At 44.7% G+C, this 12589-nt stretch overlaps 1 protein-coding gene and 1 long non-coding RNA gene across 6 annotated transcripts in view; one reads left to right on the top strand and one right to left on the bottom strand.

The window, feature by feature from the left end:
- LOC139614704 (CSC1-like protein 2) overlaps positions 1-12589 on the bottom strand; it is a 31131-nt gene that overhangs the window by 4469 nt on the left and 14073 nt on the right. For 4 of the 5 annotated variants that reach the window (XM_071472183.1, XM_071472184.1, XM_071472187.1 and 1 more), the window contains 20 exons: positions 11533-11623; positions 10801-10838; positions 9692-9834; positions 8667-8718; positions 8096-8204; positions 7913-7983; positions 7274-7354; positions 6884-7007; positions 5970-6103; positions 5586-5723; positions 5334-5487; positions 5102-5208; positions 4762-4848; positions 4613-4678; positions 3817-3979; positions 3412-3517; positions 2414-2581; positions 1971-2086; positions 1806-1889; positions 19-1423 (listed from right to left, as the gene is read on the bottom strand). In XM_071472183.1, the coding sequence (XP_071328284.1) occupies positions 1217-1423; positions 1806-1889; positions 1971-2086; positions 2414-2581; positions 3412-3517; positions 3817-3979; positions 4613-4678; positions 4762-4848; positions 5102-5208; positions 5334-5487; positions 5586-5723; positions 5970-6103; positions 6884-7007; positions 7274-7354; positions 7913-7983; positions 8096-8204; positions 8667-8718; positions 9692-9834; positions 10801-10838; positions 11533-11623 (2239 nt within the window). In that variant the 3' untranslated portion in view covers positions 19-1216. The remainder of the gene's footprint in view (positions 1-18; positions 1424-1805; positions 1890-1970; positions 2087-2413; positions 2582-3411; positions 3518-3816; positions 3980-4612; positions 4679-4761; positions 4849-5101; positions 5209-5333; positions 5488-5585; positions 5724-5969; positions 6104-6883; positions 7008-7273; positions 7355-7912; positions 7984-8095; positions 8205-8666; positions 8719-9691; positions 9835-10800; positions 10839-11532; positions 11624-12589) is intronic. The other variant, XM_071472186.1, reaches the window with a different exon arrangement.
- Positions 9696-11959, top strand: LOC139614709 (uncharacterized). Its single transcript, XR_011687122.1, has 3 exons — positions 9696-9788; positions 11473-11724; positions 11820-11959. It is a non-coding gene; the product is annotated as an uncharacterized lncRNA (long non-coding RNA).

The following is a 12589-nucleotide window of genomic DNA, read 5'->3' as shown; positions in this document are numbered from 1 at the left end:
ACACACACACACACACACACACACACACACACACACACACACACACAATGCACACTTCAAAACATGCACAAACAAAAAACATTTTCCCTTGAGACTCCTGACAGCTTCAGGTATTGAAGGTAGACCATCTGGACGAAAAGCGCTGCTCTTCTGCGTCTACCTGAGCTCAAACTACTCCACTGCTGCTGCCGGACTTATCAGAGTGTCTCCCCATGAATGAAAAGTGTTTTGATAATAAACCTACACAGACACAAACTTCCCCGTTCCCTCTGTCAGGTATTCATGATTTAAGGTAGTTCAGGTGAAATCAAAACCGAGAAAGGAAAGTATCCATGTGTTGAGTCCGGCTGTTCGATGGCCGAGGCCCAGCTGAAGCGGAAAGCTGAAAACGTTATTCCGTCAGGTAGAAGGATGTGCTGCTGAAACCGGGGCAGAGATCTGGTGAGTCCAATCGCCACTACAGTCCTGTGAAGGATGACATTGTCCGAAAATGGTGACGTTAATCCAGACAGCACTTATAACAACATGCAGTGAAAGCTTGGCAGATCAAAAAAACCCCAAACTTCCATGTGTGTTGAATGTACCAGCAAAATCCAAGACCCACAGGTTCCACAAAAAGAAAGAGGAAAAGGTTGAACAGGGAAAGGAGACTGCGATGCGTCTGCTTAAGCAAGGCTTCTACCACTACAAGAGCTTGGCGAGTTATTTAGCACTCCGTTAGCGGAGGACGGCGGCAACGGCGGGGGTTTGTTTGGAGGCATCTACCAGGCTGAGGAAAAACACAGCATCAGCATCAGCTTTGACCCCTCGGTCGAGTCCCGGCGACCTGCGGTGGGATCAGGAGTCAAGACACAAATGCGAACGAACAAAATTCAGCCCAGGCACGAATTTTTAAACCGTCCCCCACCCCCCGAGAAAAAACAAACACAAAAAAACTTTTGGCTTTGTGATTATGTACAGTGAGTGCCTGTGAAACAGTTTGATGTCTGTCAAGTTTTCACAGACGTGCAGGACTAGATGTTGGCGACCCAGCGCCGGCGTCAAAGATCAGGGTCAAGTCTTCGAGCTGGGAGGGGGTGGAGCTAACCGTATCAGTCTATTTGTATGTCCGTATGTGTGTAGTGATTCTCCAGTCAGCTTTATTTTAATTTTCCAAATATTGTGTGGGCATAGACCCTCAACTAGCTCCGCCCCTTCCCTCTGGCACCACCCCCAGCTACTGGTGGACCTCGTTGGCGATCAGACTGTCCTCCCCTGACTGGAAATCCGCCTCGTTAATGCTGTTTCCTCCGTTCAGCATCTCCTCGTCCTGAGACGACCCACGGTCCTCCTCGCCACTGCCACCACCTGGCTCATCCGAGTTTGGGTCCTGGAGCACCTGAGCGATGTACATCTGCTGCTGCTGCTGCTGTTGCTGCTGCTGCTGCAGCACACAAAACCAGAGCAATCAGGTTAACCAGCAGGGGGAGACAAAACACAGAGAGCTCACAACTTCTGGCAAAATCTATAATATTTAGACTCATGAGCATCGTAACTAGGCCTCAGTATCAAACCTCAATACTTTATTTGGTACTGACTGAAATGTGTCCATAGAAAATGTACCAAAGGTACCAAAAGGTGGCATCAAATATCTGGTTAAAGTCATGATTTCAATCATTTGGTCAGTTTTAGACTGTATTCTATGATAAAGACAAAGATCAGCTGCCTACATTTAGACAAGATCTAGCAACATGTTTATATCCCTAAAGGTACTTGAGCAAGTAAACAAACCCCAGAACTTGAGTTATCTCGTTAAATCCACTCACCTGAGATTTGGTGGTGGGGGAGGATGAGGGACGAGCTGGACGTCCGTTCTCAACAGTGTCCACATCGTTCTCCTTGGTGTCGATCTGAGACAAAGAAACAGAGTGAGACAGCGTATTGAACAGTAACATTTATGGTCATTTACGTTAACTGAAAGGTTGCTGTACCTTGTAGTTGTGAGCACTAAGGTACTTGAAGTGTCCGAAACAAACGTGAGACAGACAGACCACGATGGTAACAATCAGCACCACCAGAGTGAACATGGAGGTCGGCGTCTCGAAACCTGACAGCACATGAGCATTAGTTAGCATTCATCTACTCACACAATGATAAACATATTGCTGTCTGGTCTTTCATTTTAAGTAGGATTTGACTCAACTGCCTTGAGACTTAACTTAGGCTTGACTTGACTCAACTGATTGATTTGTCTTGACCGACTTGATGTGGACTTGTCCTGACTTGTATCGACTGCCTTGAGACCTAATTTGCATGTGTTTCGACTAACCTAGTTTGGACTAGTCTGGACTGACTTGAGACTTGATAAGGAAAAGAACATTGATCAAGTAGAGAAAGTGGTTTAATGGCATGTCCGACAAGGGGCGGGGCTTACCTGTGCGTACGGTGGAGAAGAAGAGTAGCCAGAAGAGGCAGAGGATGGGTGCAGCCACCACCTGGGTGACGGCTCCAGAGTGGATCTTCTTGTCCAGTTTGGAGGGCAGGTAGGCGTAGTACATATTGTACCGGTCCACCAGGTGTTTCAGCAGCATGTACATCAGACCTGCAGGGGGACAGGTGAACTGCTTAGTCAGGGAGTCCCACAGATTCCTTAATATATCTCATGAGGGTAGTGACTGCTGACTGGATTTGATGAGACCTGAGATGGACTTGGACTTGTGCAAACTGACTTAAAACTCGTCCTGGACTTTTCTCAAATCACTTGAGACTTCGTTACCTCCACCAAGGACGTTGTGTTTTCACCCATGTCTGTTTTGTCAGCAGGATTACACAAAAATCTGAACTGATCTGCACCAAACTCAGTGGAGGGACGGGTCATGGCCCAGGCAAGAAACCATTAAATTGTGCTGAACTGGTTAAAGGGGCAAATTCTTTTTCACTTTCCTGAACATTGTGAAAATCAGACATTTTCATACAACGTCAGTTTCTAAGGAAACAATGTTTGGACCTTGGTGTAAAAATCAGACGCATTTATAGTGTTGAGATCTGTGACTTTGTTCTGTTTGGTGCTGATCCAGATAAACCGGATGTATGCTGGGTGCATTCAAGTTTGGATTTGTATTAGCTGACTTAAGACTTGACCGAGACGTCTTGACTCCTGTTTGACTTGTCCGAGGTGTCGTCCTCGTACTGATTTGAGACTTAGTTTGGATTTTTGTCACATGACTTGAAACTTGATGTTGATGTGGGTGGAGTTTGAGTTTGACTCACTTGAGAATTCAATTTGGACTTGGCTCTGAAGTCTTAAAAACAGCTCTGGATACTAGTATCAATACTTTTGTATTACTGATACTATATGACAGTACATGATGCTGTCGTAGTACTACTCTACAGGTAGTACAGTAGTAGCTCTGCAGTGTGGTTGAAACTGACCAAAGGGGACGATGATGGGGCAGGTGATGCTGTAGGCCATCACCACTGTGAAGACGTTCATCATCCAGGCGTAGGCCGCTCCGAACTGGAACTCATAGGCCTGGTGCTGGAGGGACAGCACACAACAGTTCAGTCAGTGTAGAGTCACAGCGGCGCCACCATGAGGCTGACATGTTCATTAACCCCAGAGAATGTAACTATAACTGCAGAGACAACTTTACTGTTTTATTAGATTCTGTCGTCCACAGAAAGACAGTAAAGACACAGAGACCATGATGAACTTGAGGCCACACAGAGACATTAATGGACTCTGGTCCACATGTGGACAACGTTGGACTTGACTTTGTCTTTTTGTCCATTAGACATGAATCTCTTTGTGTTAGTATAAACTGATCTCAGCCTCACCCTCTTGACGTTGCGGCGGTCGGCGGCAGAGCGGGCCAGGCACAGCCGGATCATGTACATGAGCAGACCAGGGATCCTCAGCAGGTCCATGGCGTTCCCGATGAACGCTGAGGCGATGACATAGTTGACAAAGAATGCTCCGTTATCCGGAAGGAAGACGCACCTGAAGGGGACACAACAATGCCATTAACGCAGAACGTCCTTCAAATGACTGATCGATTACAGATAATTTATTAATGGATAATAATACCTACATGTATCAAGCTGTTTCAAAATAAGAGCACATAAATAGAGGCTACAGATACCTTTATCAATATTAAAAATGAAATAATTCATTTAAAATGATGTTTCTTTCAATTTTATTAGGAAATTTATTTAAATTATTAAATTTCTAATTAAAAAAAAAAAAGGAAAACAAATCTTTATTTAGATTTTGATTGAAAATGTATACTTAAAACTAAAATCAAAACTCCACTGACTGATGGTCCTGGATGTCAAATTTATTTTTCCTTTTTTAATGTCTAAATGTGAAAGTGGAAAAACAAATGAGTAAAATCTTTTTTTGGAGTTGATTGAAAAATATCTTTAAACATGAAAATCAAAATTAGATTTTAAAAAAATGGATCAAATTTTTTTTTAAAAATTTGATTTTAATATTTAATTTGAATTCTCTTATAAATCATATGCACACAAACTTGGTTAAATGATTTCATCTTAATATTGGCAGTTCTGTGATGAAAATCATTTGTACAGTGAACTACAGGACATGTTGTACACTGGGAAAAAAATTACTCACTCAAATCTGACTTTAGCATCAGCCAGGAACTTTCTATCAAAGAGCCAGCGGAAGAAAACATCCAGACTGGAAAAGACAGAGACATTTTAGCAAGGACGGCAGAGGTCAAAGGTCACTCGTGATTCTTACAGTCCAACAGTTTTTATCACCTGCTGAGTCCAAGAGACGGCAGCAGCAGAACCATGAAGATCAGGAAGGTGTAACATTTGTGCATTGTGGTCCTGTTTTCTCCAGACCTGGGGACACAGAGAAGAGGTCAAATCAGGGTCAGATCAGGGTCAGATCAGGGTCAGATCAGGGATTACTTGGTTTCACTCAGACTTGACTGATTTATCCAGACAGATGTGGAGAAGAACTTGTCTTGACTTCTCACTTTACTGGGACTTAGACCAGATGTCTTAATAACAGCTCTGTGCTGGGATGAATATACAGAACTGATGCTAGAGTTTAGTACTGATGAAGCTGATGAAGAGGAAGGAGCAGAGTTACCTGGTCCAGTGAGCCTCGAAGAAAGCGGAATAATAGACGATGGTGGGAAGCAGAGCAGAGAAAGCCCAGAGGAGAAGAGTGGGGAAGAACTGAGTCACGATGGGATTCTGTACAAACAAACAAACAAACAAACAAACAAACAAACAAACAAACAAAGCAGAGGGCAAAGTTCAGAGTTCAGAGTCCAAACGACATCCCACCCCACTGAAGATGTTCGACCACGTTTTCTTACGTTGAGATATTCGACAGGTTTGGTTACATTGAACTTGTCCATGGTGGAGATGATGATGGCGGGCGTGGTGAGGAAGAAGAGCAGGATGAAGAGAATGCAGTTGATGATGAAGCAGCGGATCCACCAGGAGATGCCACCCAGAGACAGATGCTCCCTGCAGGAACGAACCGGGACACAACATCAGGTAATCTGAGAGGGTTTGTTGGTAAGGTGTTTGGTGGGGTTTTAGGCGGGTGGAGCTCGTGGACGTACCAGCGGACGTTCTGCGGGTCAGGCGCATATGAAACGCTCCAGTTGTGAACGTGAAGAACCTCACTGAACTGAGAGGAACGTGGCTCCTGACGGCAGCGACAACCCTGAACCTGACAGGCATTAAAGTCCTTCAAAATACTGTGAAGACAGAGGAGGCGGGGCCATAGATAGGGGGCGGGGTCAGAGCAGGTTAACTTTAATCTACAAAAACTTAAAATATTTGTTAATGTTTTTACCAACAAACTAGACAAAAACAAAATCTGAAGTAAAACTGTAAAAAAAGTAAAAAACTGTAATGAAGCATCAACAAAAACAGAACAAACTGACAGTTCAACTGTCAAAGGGGTGTGGTTAACAGAGGGGTGGAGTTAGGGCATGGCTTACATGGCGGTCATCGCCTCGTTCTGGAAGGTGACGAAGGCCATGCCCAGCGGTTTGGTGTGGACCTTCTCCTTCTCCTTCCTGTACTCCTCCTTCAGCTTGGCCTCTCTCTTGGTGTAGTAGCTGACCGCCTCCTCCTGCACGACAAATTAAGAGGTTAGCTAAGGGTTAGCATGTTGGCATTGAGGTGCTGATGGTACCAGATGAATATTCAGAGGACTGTCTGACGTGACGGGAAGTCATTCAGTTCAGAAAAAGGCAAGTTTATGGTAATGAGCTATGACACGTTTTAGCGGCAACCAATCAGAATGTAGAAGTGTAAACTGTAAACTGCGGTGAGGAGGGAATTTCATGCTAACTAGCGCCATAGCATGAACAAACAGTGTTCATGATGTGAACTTGATGTGAATCACTTTGCTTTGCCCTTTAAATAAACATCTACATCACAGTCGTCTGCTGCGTCCTCGTCACAGCAGCCAGAGAAAATGTTTCAGTCTGAACATAGCGTTAAGGTCGTATTCAGGAGAGCGGGAATGTTTGTTTTGAATTTAATGACAATTCAGCTATTGAGATATTTCAGTCTGTACCAACAAAGTCCCGTCAATTAAGTGAAAAACAACCAAAACCAAACGTTCAGCTTTTTACAGTTTGTTTAAGAAGCTGAAAGTTTTTGAGTGACTTTTAAAAAAATGTGAAGTCACTGAACGGAAAACTGACGTAGATAAACTGCAGGGAAACACTGAGAAAGATGCAAAACTAAATCAGCCTTCAAATTTAACCTCTTCTTTCATGTGACCTGCTGCTAAACATCTGCCGGTCGTTTCTCCAGGTCCTCGGAACAGATCAGCAGAGAACATAAAACCTGCAAGTTTAGAAACTGATCGTGTTTAAAAACTAGATTCTCCACACAACGTCACCTCCTCGCAACCGGTGATGGCACAGCAGCAGAGGTGTCCACAGGGTTTGGGGTTGATCATGGTGGGAACATGTTCCTTTGCCATCAGGTCAGTGAAGAACTTCTTACTGCGCTCCGTCTTCTTCCTGCAGAACAAACACACAGCTGTGTTTTAGTTCAGTTTTCAAAGAACAGGAGGATTCTCTACGAAGTTCTTCCGTTTCTCTGGAGCTTTATTCTGGAGGGACATCAGAGATAATGACATCCTCAGGAAGTGATGTCACACTGAATCAGATCAATATGTGGTTCAGATCTGACTCAGTCAGAACTCTGAGATGAATCTGATTATTGGTGCACACTGCAGCAGCAGTGTATCCCAGCATGCAGTGGGCTCTGACCCCGCCTGTCTCACCTCTCAGCGTTCAGCGACATCAGTTTGGCCACGTTGTAGCAGATCCGAGCCTCCAGCACGGTGCAGTTCTCATACGCCTGTCTGCAGAGAGACGAGAGGACACAGGTGAAGCCGACTGGAAACTGAAGATGAGCGACATGGAAATAAGCTGCACGTCGTCCAGTTTGATTCTGAAGTTCACTTTTGTGTTTCCTGTTTCAAACATCACTTTCAGTTCAGATAAATGGAGCCAGGTGTCAACGACCACTCAAACATCAGGGGCAGTTTGTGGTTCAGCATCTAGCCCCAGAAAACTTTGTGGACCTGAAGAGCCGGGAATCGAACAACGACCCTCATTTCTGGCTTTGTTTTGATTTGCAGTATTTCTTGGTTGGTTGTGATGTCATCGCTCCCTCAGTGTCGACTGAGCAGCATGTGTCACTGACAGCTTCTTCTTCTGCACCTGAACCTGTTTTCATCCAACAAAACTACATGTTTGTGTAATAAAGGTTATTTTGAATCTAACACTGTGTCCTAGTTACACAGCACAAACCGTAATGGGGTCTGACCCTGCCGCCTGTGGCTCTGTGGTGCCACATGTGTGACTACAGACTTCTTCATCATCATCGTCATCATCATGAAGAGGATAAGTGAACTTACTCAAAGTGCTGCTTGATCTGACTCTCCTCAGCGTATTTAGAGATGCCGTTAATGAATAAAGTGCGTTTCACCTGCAAGACAGAAAACTGGGATTAACACCCATCAAAGTCCAAAACCAGCGGAGGGAGATTCTGGAGGGACCGCTGAGAGGACCAGACCAGGGGCCTCCACAGTCTCCCTTACCAGGTCGTCCTCCTTGTAGTGCATCTTGGACGTGTGTCTCCTCATGCTGTAGACGGTCAGGAGCAGATACATGAAGGCGAACGACGTGTGGAGCCACAACAGGTTCGTCCTGGACAAAAACAAAGTCCATGTAAATGTAGCTAGGCTAAGAGTTCCCCCCTGCTGCCAGTCTCTGTGCTAAGCTAGGCTAACAGTTTCCCCCAGCTGCCAGTCTTTGTGCTAAGCTAGGCTAACAGTTTCCCCCTGCTGCCAGCCTTTGTGCTAAGCTAGGCTAACCACATCCCGCTGGACTCAGTTTTCAGATGTACTCCATTCTTCTGCTTTGACAGTGTTTCAGTCGTAGTTTATCTGCTGTCAGTGAACCAAACACTTCCTGCAGATGTTTCACATTAAAAGCCTCCCTCTTGGGAGCCGGGGAGTTAATAATTTGGAGGCTTTTGAAAACGTTACAGCGTCATCACCTTTCACCAATGACACTGAGGATCACAAGGTTCACATGATCGCATGGTCACATTTGGGCCAATCAGCTTGTATTCATAAATGACACCAGCAGAAAACATGATGAACTCACCCAGATTTCAGGTTGGCTATCGTGGTGCGTCCGAAGCTGTAGGCGTTATTTTCTGGAATTAATAAGAGAAGAAGTCAGATGATCATCATCCTCATCATCATCATCACCAGGAAACCAGAGTCCTGACACTTTACCAATGAAGTCCTGACTGATTTTCAGGTGGAGCTCATACACCTGAGATTCTGAATTAATTCCTGATCTGGGAGACAGTTGGTGAAATAACCTCAACATTAAGTCATTTAGTAGCTGTTCTGGAGCTTTTGGTTGCATCACATGATCTTCCTCAGCAGAAGGAGTTTGAGCAACTCAAAACGAACACATGGAAACAGATCGAACCACAGGTCATCTGGACACGAGGCTCGTCCCGCTTCACATCTCTCACCTGTGGCTCAAATGTGACGACTTTTACAATCTTCTTTGTGTGTTCACAAACTAAATGTGGACCGTTTCCATGGAAACAAAAGTCAAACTGCAGAGCTGATGTAGAAAAGTGTGTTTTACATTCACTAAAGCTTTGATCCAAGAGGATGAGACGGCTCTACCTGCGAGTCCTTACACAGCGTTTACACCAGCGTACGTGGTTTTTACTGCAGTAGAAGAAGAACTCAGTCACTTGACGTCTACATGATTCAGATCACTACACGAGCACAGGGACAACACGCTGTTACTACGGAGCCAGGTAAAAACACCATCTACCATCAGACAGCACACACAGAGCTACAGACCACACAGCTCTGCTCTGACTGTTACCTTCTTTAGAAGGAGGTCCGGGTGCTCCTTGGCTTAGGAAAGCATCTTTACTGATAATCCTGACTACAACCAATGAGACACAAGGTGAGAACACGGTGAGACAAAGACCAGGGTCCAGAGTCTGCAGGTCTCAGACCACCTGCTGAGTCTACGAGCCGCTGTCAACAGAGGCTCAGCAGACGTGTCTGTGTGGGGGGGTCACCAGGTGAGTGAACTACTGCTCTTGATGGCCCCTGATTAGAGGCTTCTAACAGGTGTGGTGGTATCGTTCTTACCCAGCAGGTCTCCAGAGAAGTTGACGGGCAGGACGATGCCGACGGAGAGGACCCCGACGACGACCAGCAGGCCGATGATGTGACGCTGGAACGACAGGTAGTGAACAGCATCCTCCCCACACTTCTCCCTGATCTCTTCATCCCTGCAGGAGGAGGAGGGGGAGGAGGGGGGGGATGGGGGGTAGAGGGGGAGGAGGAGGAAGAGGGGGAGGACGGTCCATTAATAACTGTAAAATATGACTTCAGGTGTTCTTCAGGTGTACAGCTTTATATCTGTATGAGCTGGTACAACACACACACACACACACACACACACACACACACACAGGTTGTTTTGGTGTGTAATAGTAAAAACTGTGTCGCAGCAGGTGAACATACACTAACGTGGATATTTCCATGACACAGTAACGATCAGACTGTGGACATGAAAACATTCATTTACTCATTTGCTCCTCATCATAAGAAGAACAGATGTGATAGAGACCAGAGTTAACAGGGTGTTTGTCTCCACCTCTGGAGACAGATGTTGGAGAGTAAAGGATGAAGTTTGAAACGTTTCTTCTTGATTGGTAAGTAAACAGCTGCTAATGCTAATGTTAGCTGTGTAGCAGTAGCTGAAGTGACAAACAGCTCCTTTAAATCTAAATCTATAAAAACATGTTAACATGTATTAACGTGTCTCTGTTTTCACTGAGGAGGGAGGAGCAGCCATGTTTAGTCCTGATAGGAAGTCTGGCCACTCGGCAGCCATCTTGGCTCTGCCCGCAGGCGGCTAACAAGACCAGGTCCAGGTCCATATCTACAGAACTGTATGAGCAGAACCGCTTCACAGCACGACGCTCGTTAACCTCAACATCACCACTGACTCTATATCAGCTGTTATAAAGCAGACGATTGGTTGCTCTGGGGGAGGGGCCGGACATGTGTCATATGACAGACTACTGTCTTCAGGAGTCTTGTCTCCTCCCTTATTACGCCTCTGACTCCGCCCACCCTCCTCCAGTCTTTTTCTAGTTTTTTCCTGTGAATCATTTTGATGTAAAATGTTTCAGAAAGGATAAAATGGATTATTTTTCCCGCTCTGACCCGACGGTGGCGTCCATACTCACTTTATTCTGAAGATGGCCGTGAGCCACGAGCAGAAGCCCTGCAGCGACAAACAAACACACATCACAAAGTAAAAGACAGAAACACACAGTTAAGACTCAGTTTTGAGTTTTTGTATTTTAAGCCAGTTGTTGACGTTGTTTCCAGATGTTTTAGTCTTTTTTTATTAAACAAATTATTTCATTTCTATTTGATTTGACTTTTTAAAATCTGTATTTCTAAAATGACTTTCTGTTAATGACAAGAAGATTCTGCTTCCTGTGGGTGTGCAGGTGTAGTCAGGTGAGTGGGCGGAGCTTCATATAATGACTGATGGTCTCAGGTTGACCTCCTCTGAGCCGCTCAGTGTTAAACTGGATTATCATCATCAGAAACCTGCTGAGCTCAGCTTTCACTGACACACAACACTACACACACATCACACAAACTGCACATCTGAGCGGCCGAGGTCTGGGACTGAGGCTACAGGAAGTGTTGTGTTGTTGTTGTTATGAAGAGTTAAACTGTGCAGACTCGTCCTGATCTCCTCAGGAAGTGATGTCACACTGAACCAGATCACGTGGTTCAGGTCTGACTCATTCAGGACTCTCACTCTGCCTCAGTCTGTCTCCAGGTGTTTTAAGTATCCTCAAAGTGACTGACTTCCTGTCACCTGTGCCCCACCCCCCTCACAGCCTAAACACCTCTGAAGAAGACAATGAGGAAGAGGAGGAGCAGGATGAAGGTGTCCTTACATTGTCTCTCTGGTCGAAGTCGACGGAGCTGGAGACGGAGGTGAGGCGTTCGTAGCGGTCAGGCGTCTCTGAGTGCATCGCCGAGGCAACGCTGTGGAGACAGACAGGAAGGAGTCAGCTGAGCGTTAGCTGTTAGCATGTAGCCACTCTGACCTTTGACATCTGCATCTGAAAGCTGATTGGACCCCTGAGGTTAGTTCCTCTGCTTCCTCCAACACGAGACACTAAACACAGAAGGGACCTAACAGGAAGTGGAACAAACACTGACACCAGCTTCCTGTCCACAGAGCCTCTGTCTCAGCAGAGACAGGACAGATGTGTTTCCAGATGTGAGCAGCCTTCTCTGTTCACCGCTCACATCCAGCCCAGGTCAGTCCAGGTGTTCTCTGCAGGAGCTTCAGTGAACGCTCGTCAAACCAGAGCTGACGCCACGTTCACCTGCGACTGGCTTTGCATCACTTTAACTTTCAAGGGGGGGTCAATTTAATTCAGTTTATTCAGTTTAATTCAGTTTATTCAGTTTAATTTAGTTTATTCATTTTAATTAGTTTAATTCAGTTTAATTAGTTTAATTTAGTTTATTCATTTTAATTAGTTTAATTCAGTTTATTCATTTTAATTAGTTTAATTCAGTTTGTTCAGTTTAATTCGTTTAATTCAGTTTGTTCAGTTTAATTAGGTTAATTCAGTTTATTCACTTTAATTCAGTTTAGTTTAATTCAGTTTAATTAGTTTAATTCAGTTTACTCACTTTATTTCAGTTTATTCACTTTCATTCTGTTTAATTCAGTTTAATTCACTTTAATTTAGTTTATTCACTTTATTTCAGTTTAATTCAGTTTTCAGAGCCGGTAGAAACACCTTAGACTTTTACTCTGTTGCCAATTAATCAAAATATTGTCTGTTTGGAAATTCACTCAGACGTTTTCAGAGACAGCGTCCAGTCAGAGTTCATGGTCATCCTCAACTTTCACAGTCATGATTAATTAAATAAATTATTATGACTTTAATGTTGATGTGAATTTTATTCACTGCTTTAATTGAAGAGGGGCTGATG

Source organism: Trachinotus anak, unplaced genomic scaffold (genome assembly GCF_046630095.1).
Source record: "Trachinotus anak isolate AG129_WGS33_773 ecotype Australia unplaced genomic scaffold, CSIRO_AGI_Tana_v1 ptg000036l, whole genome shotgun sequence".
Lineage (NCBI taxonomy): Eukaryota > Metazoa > Chordata > Actinopteri > Carangiformes > Carangidae > Trachinotus > Trachinotus anak.
Note: the sequence above shows the minus strand (reverse complement) of the source record. Positions and strands in the feature narration are given on the sequence as shown.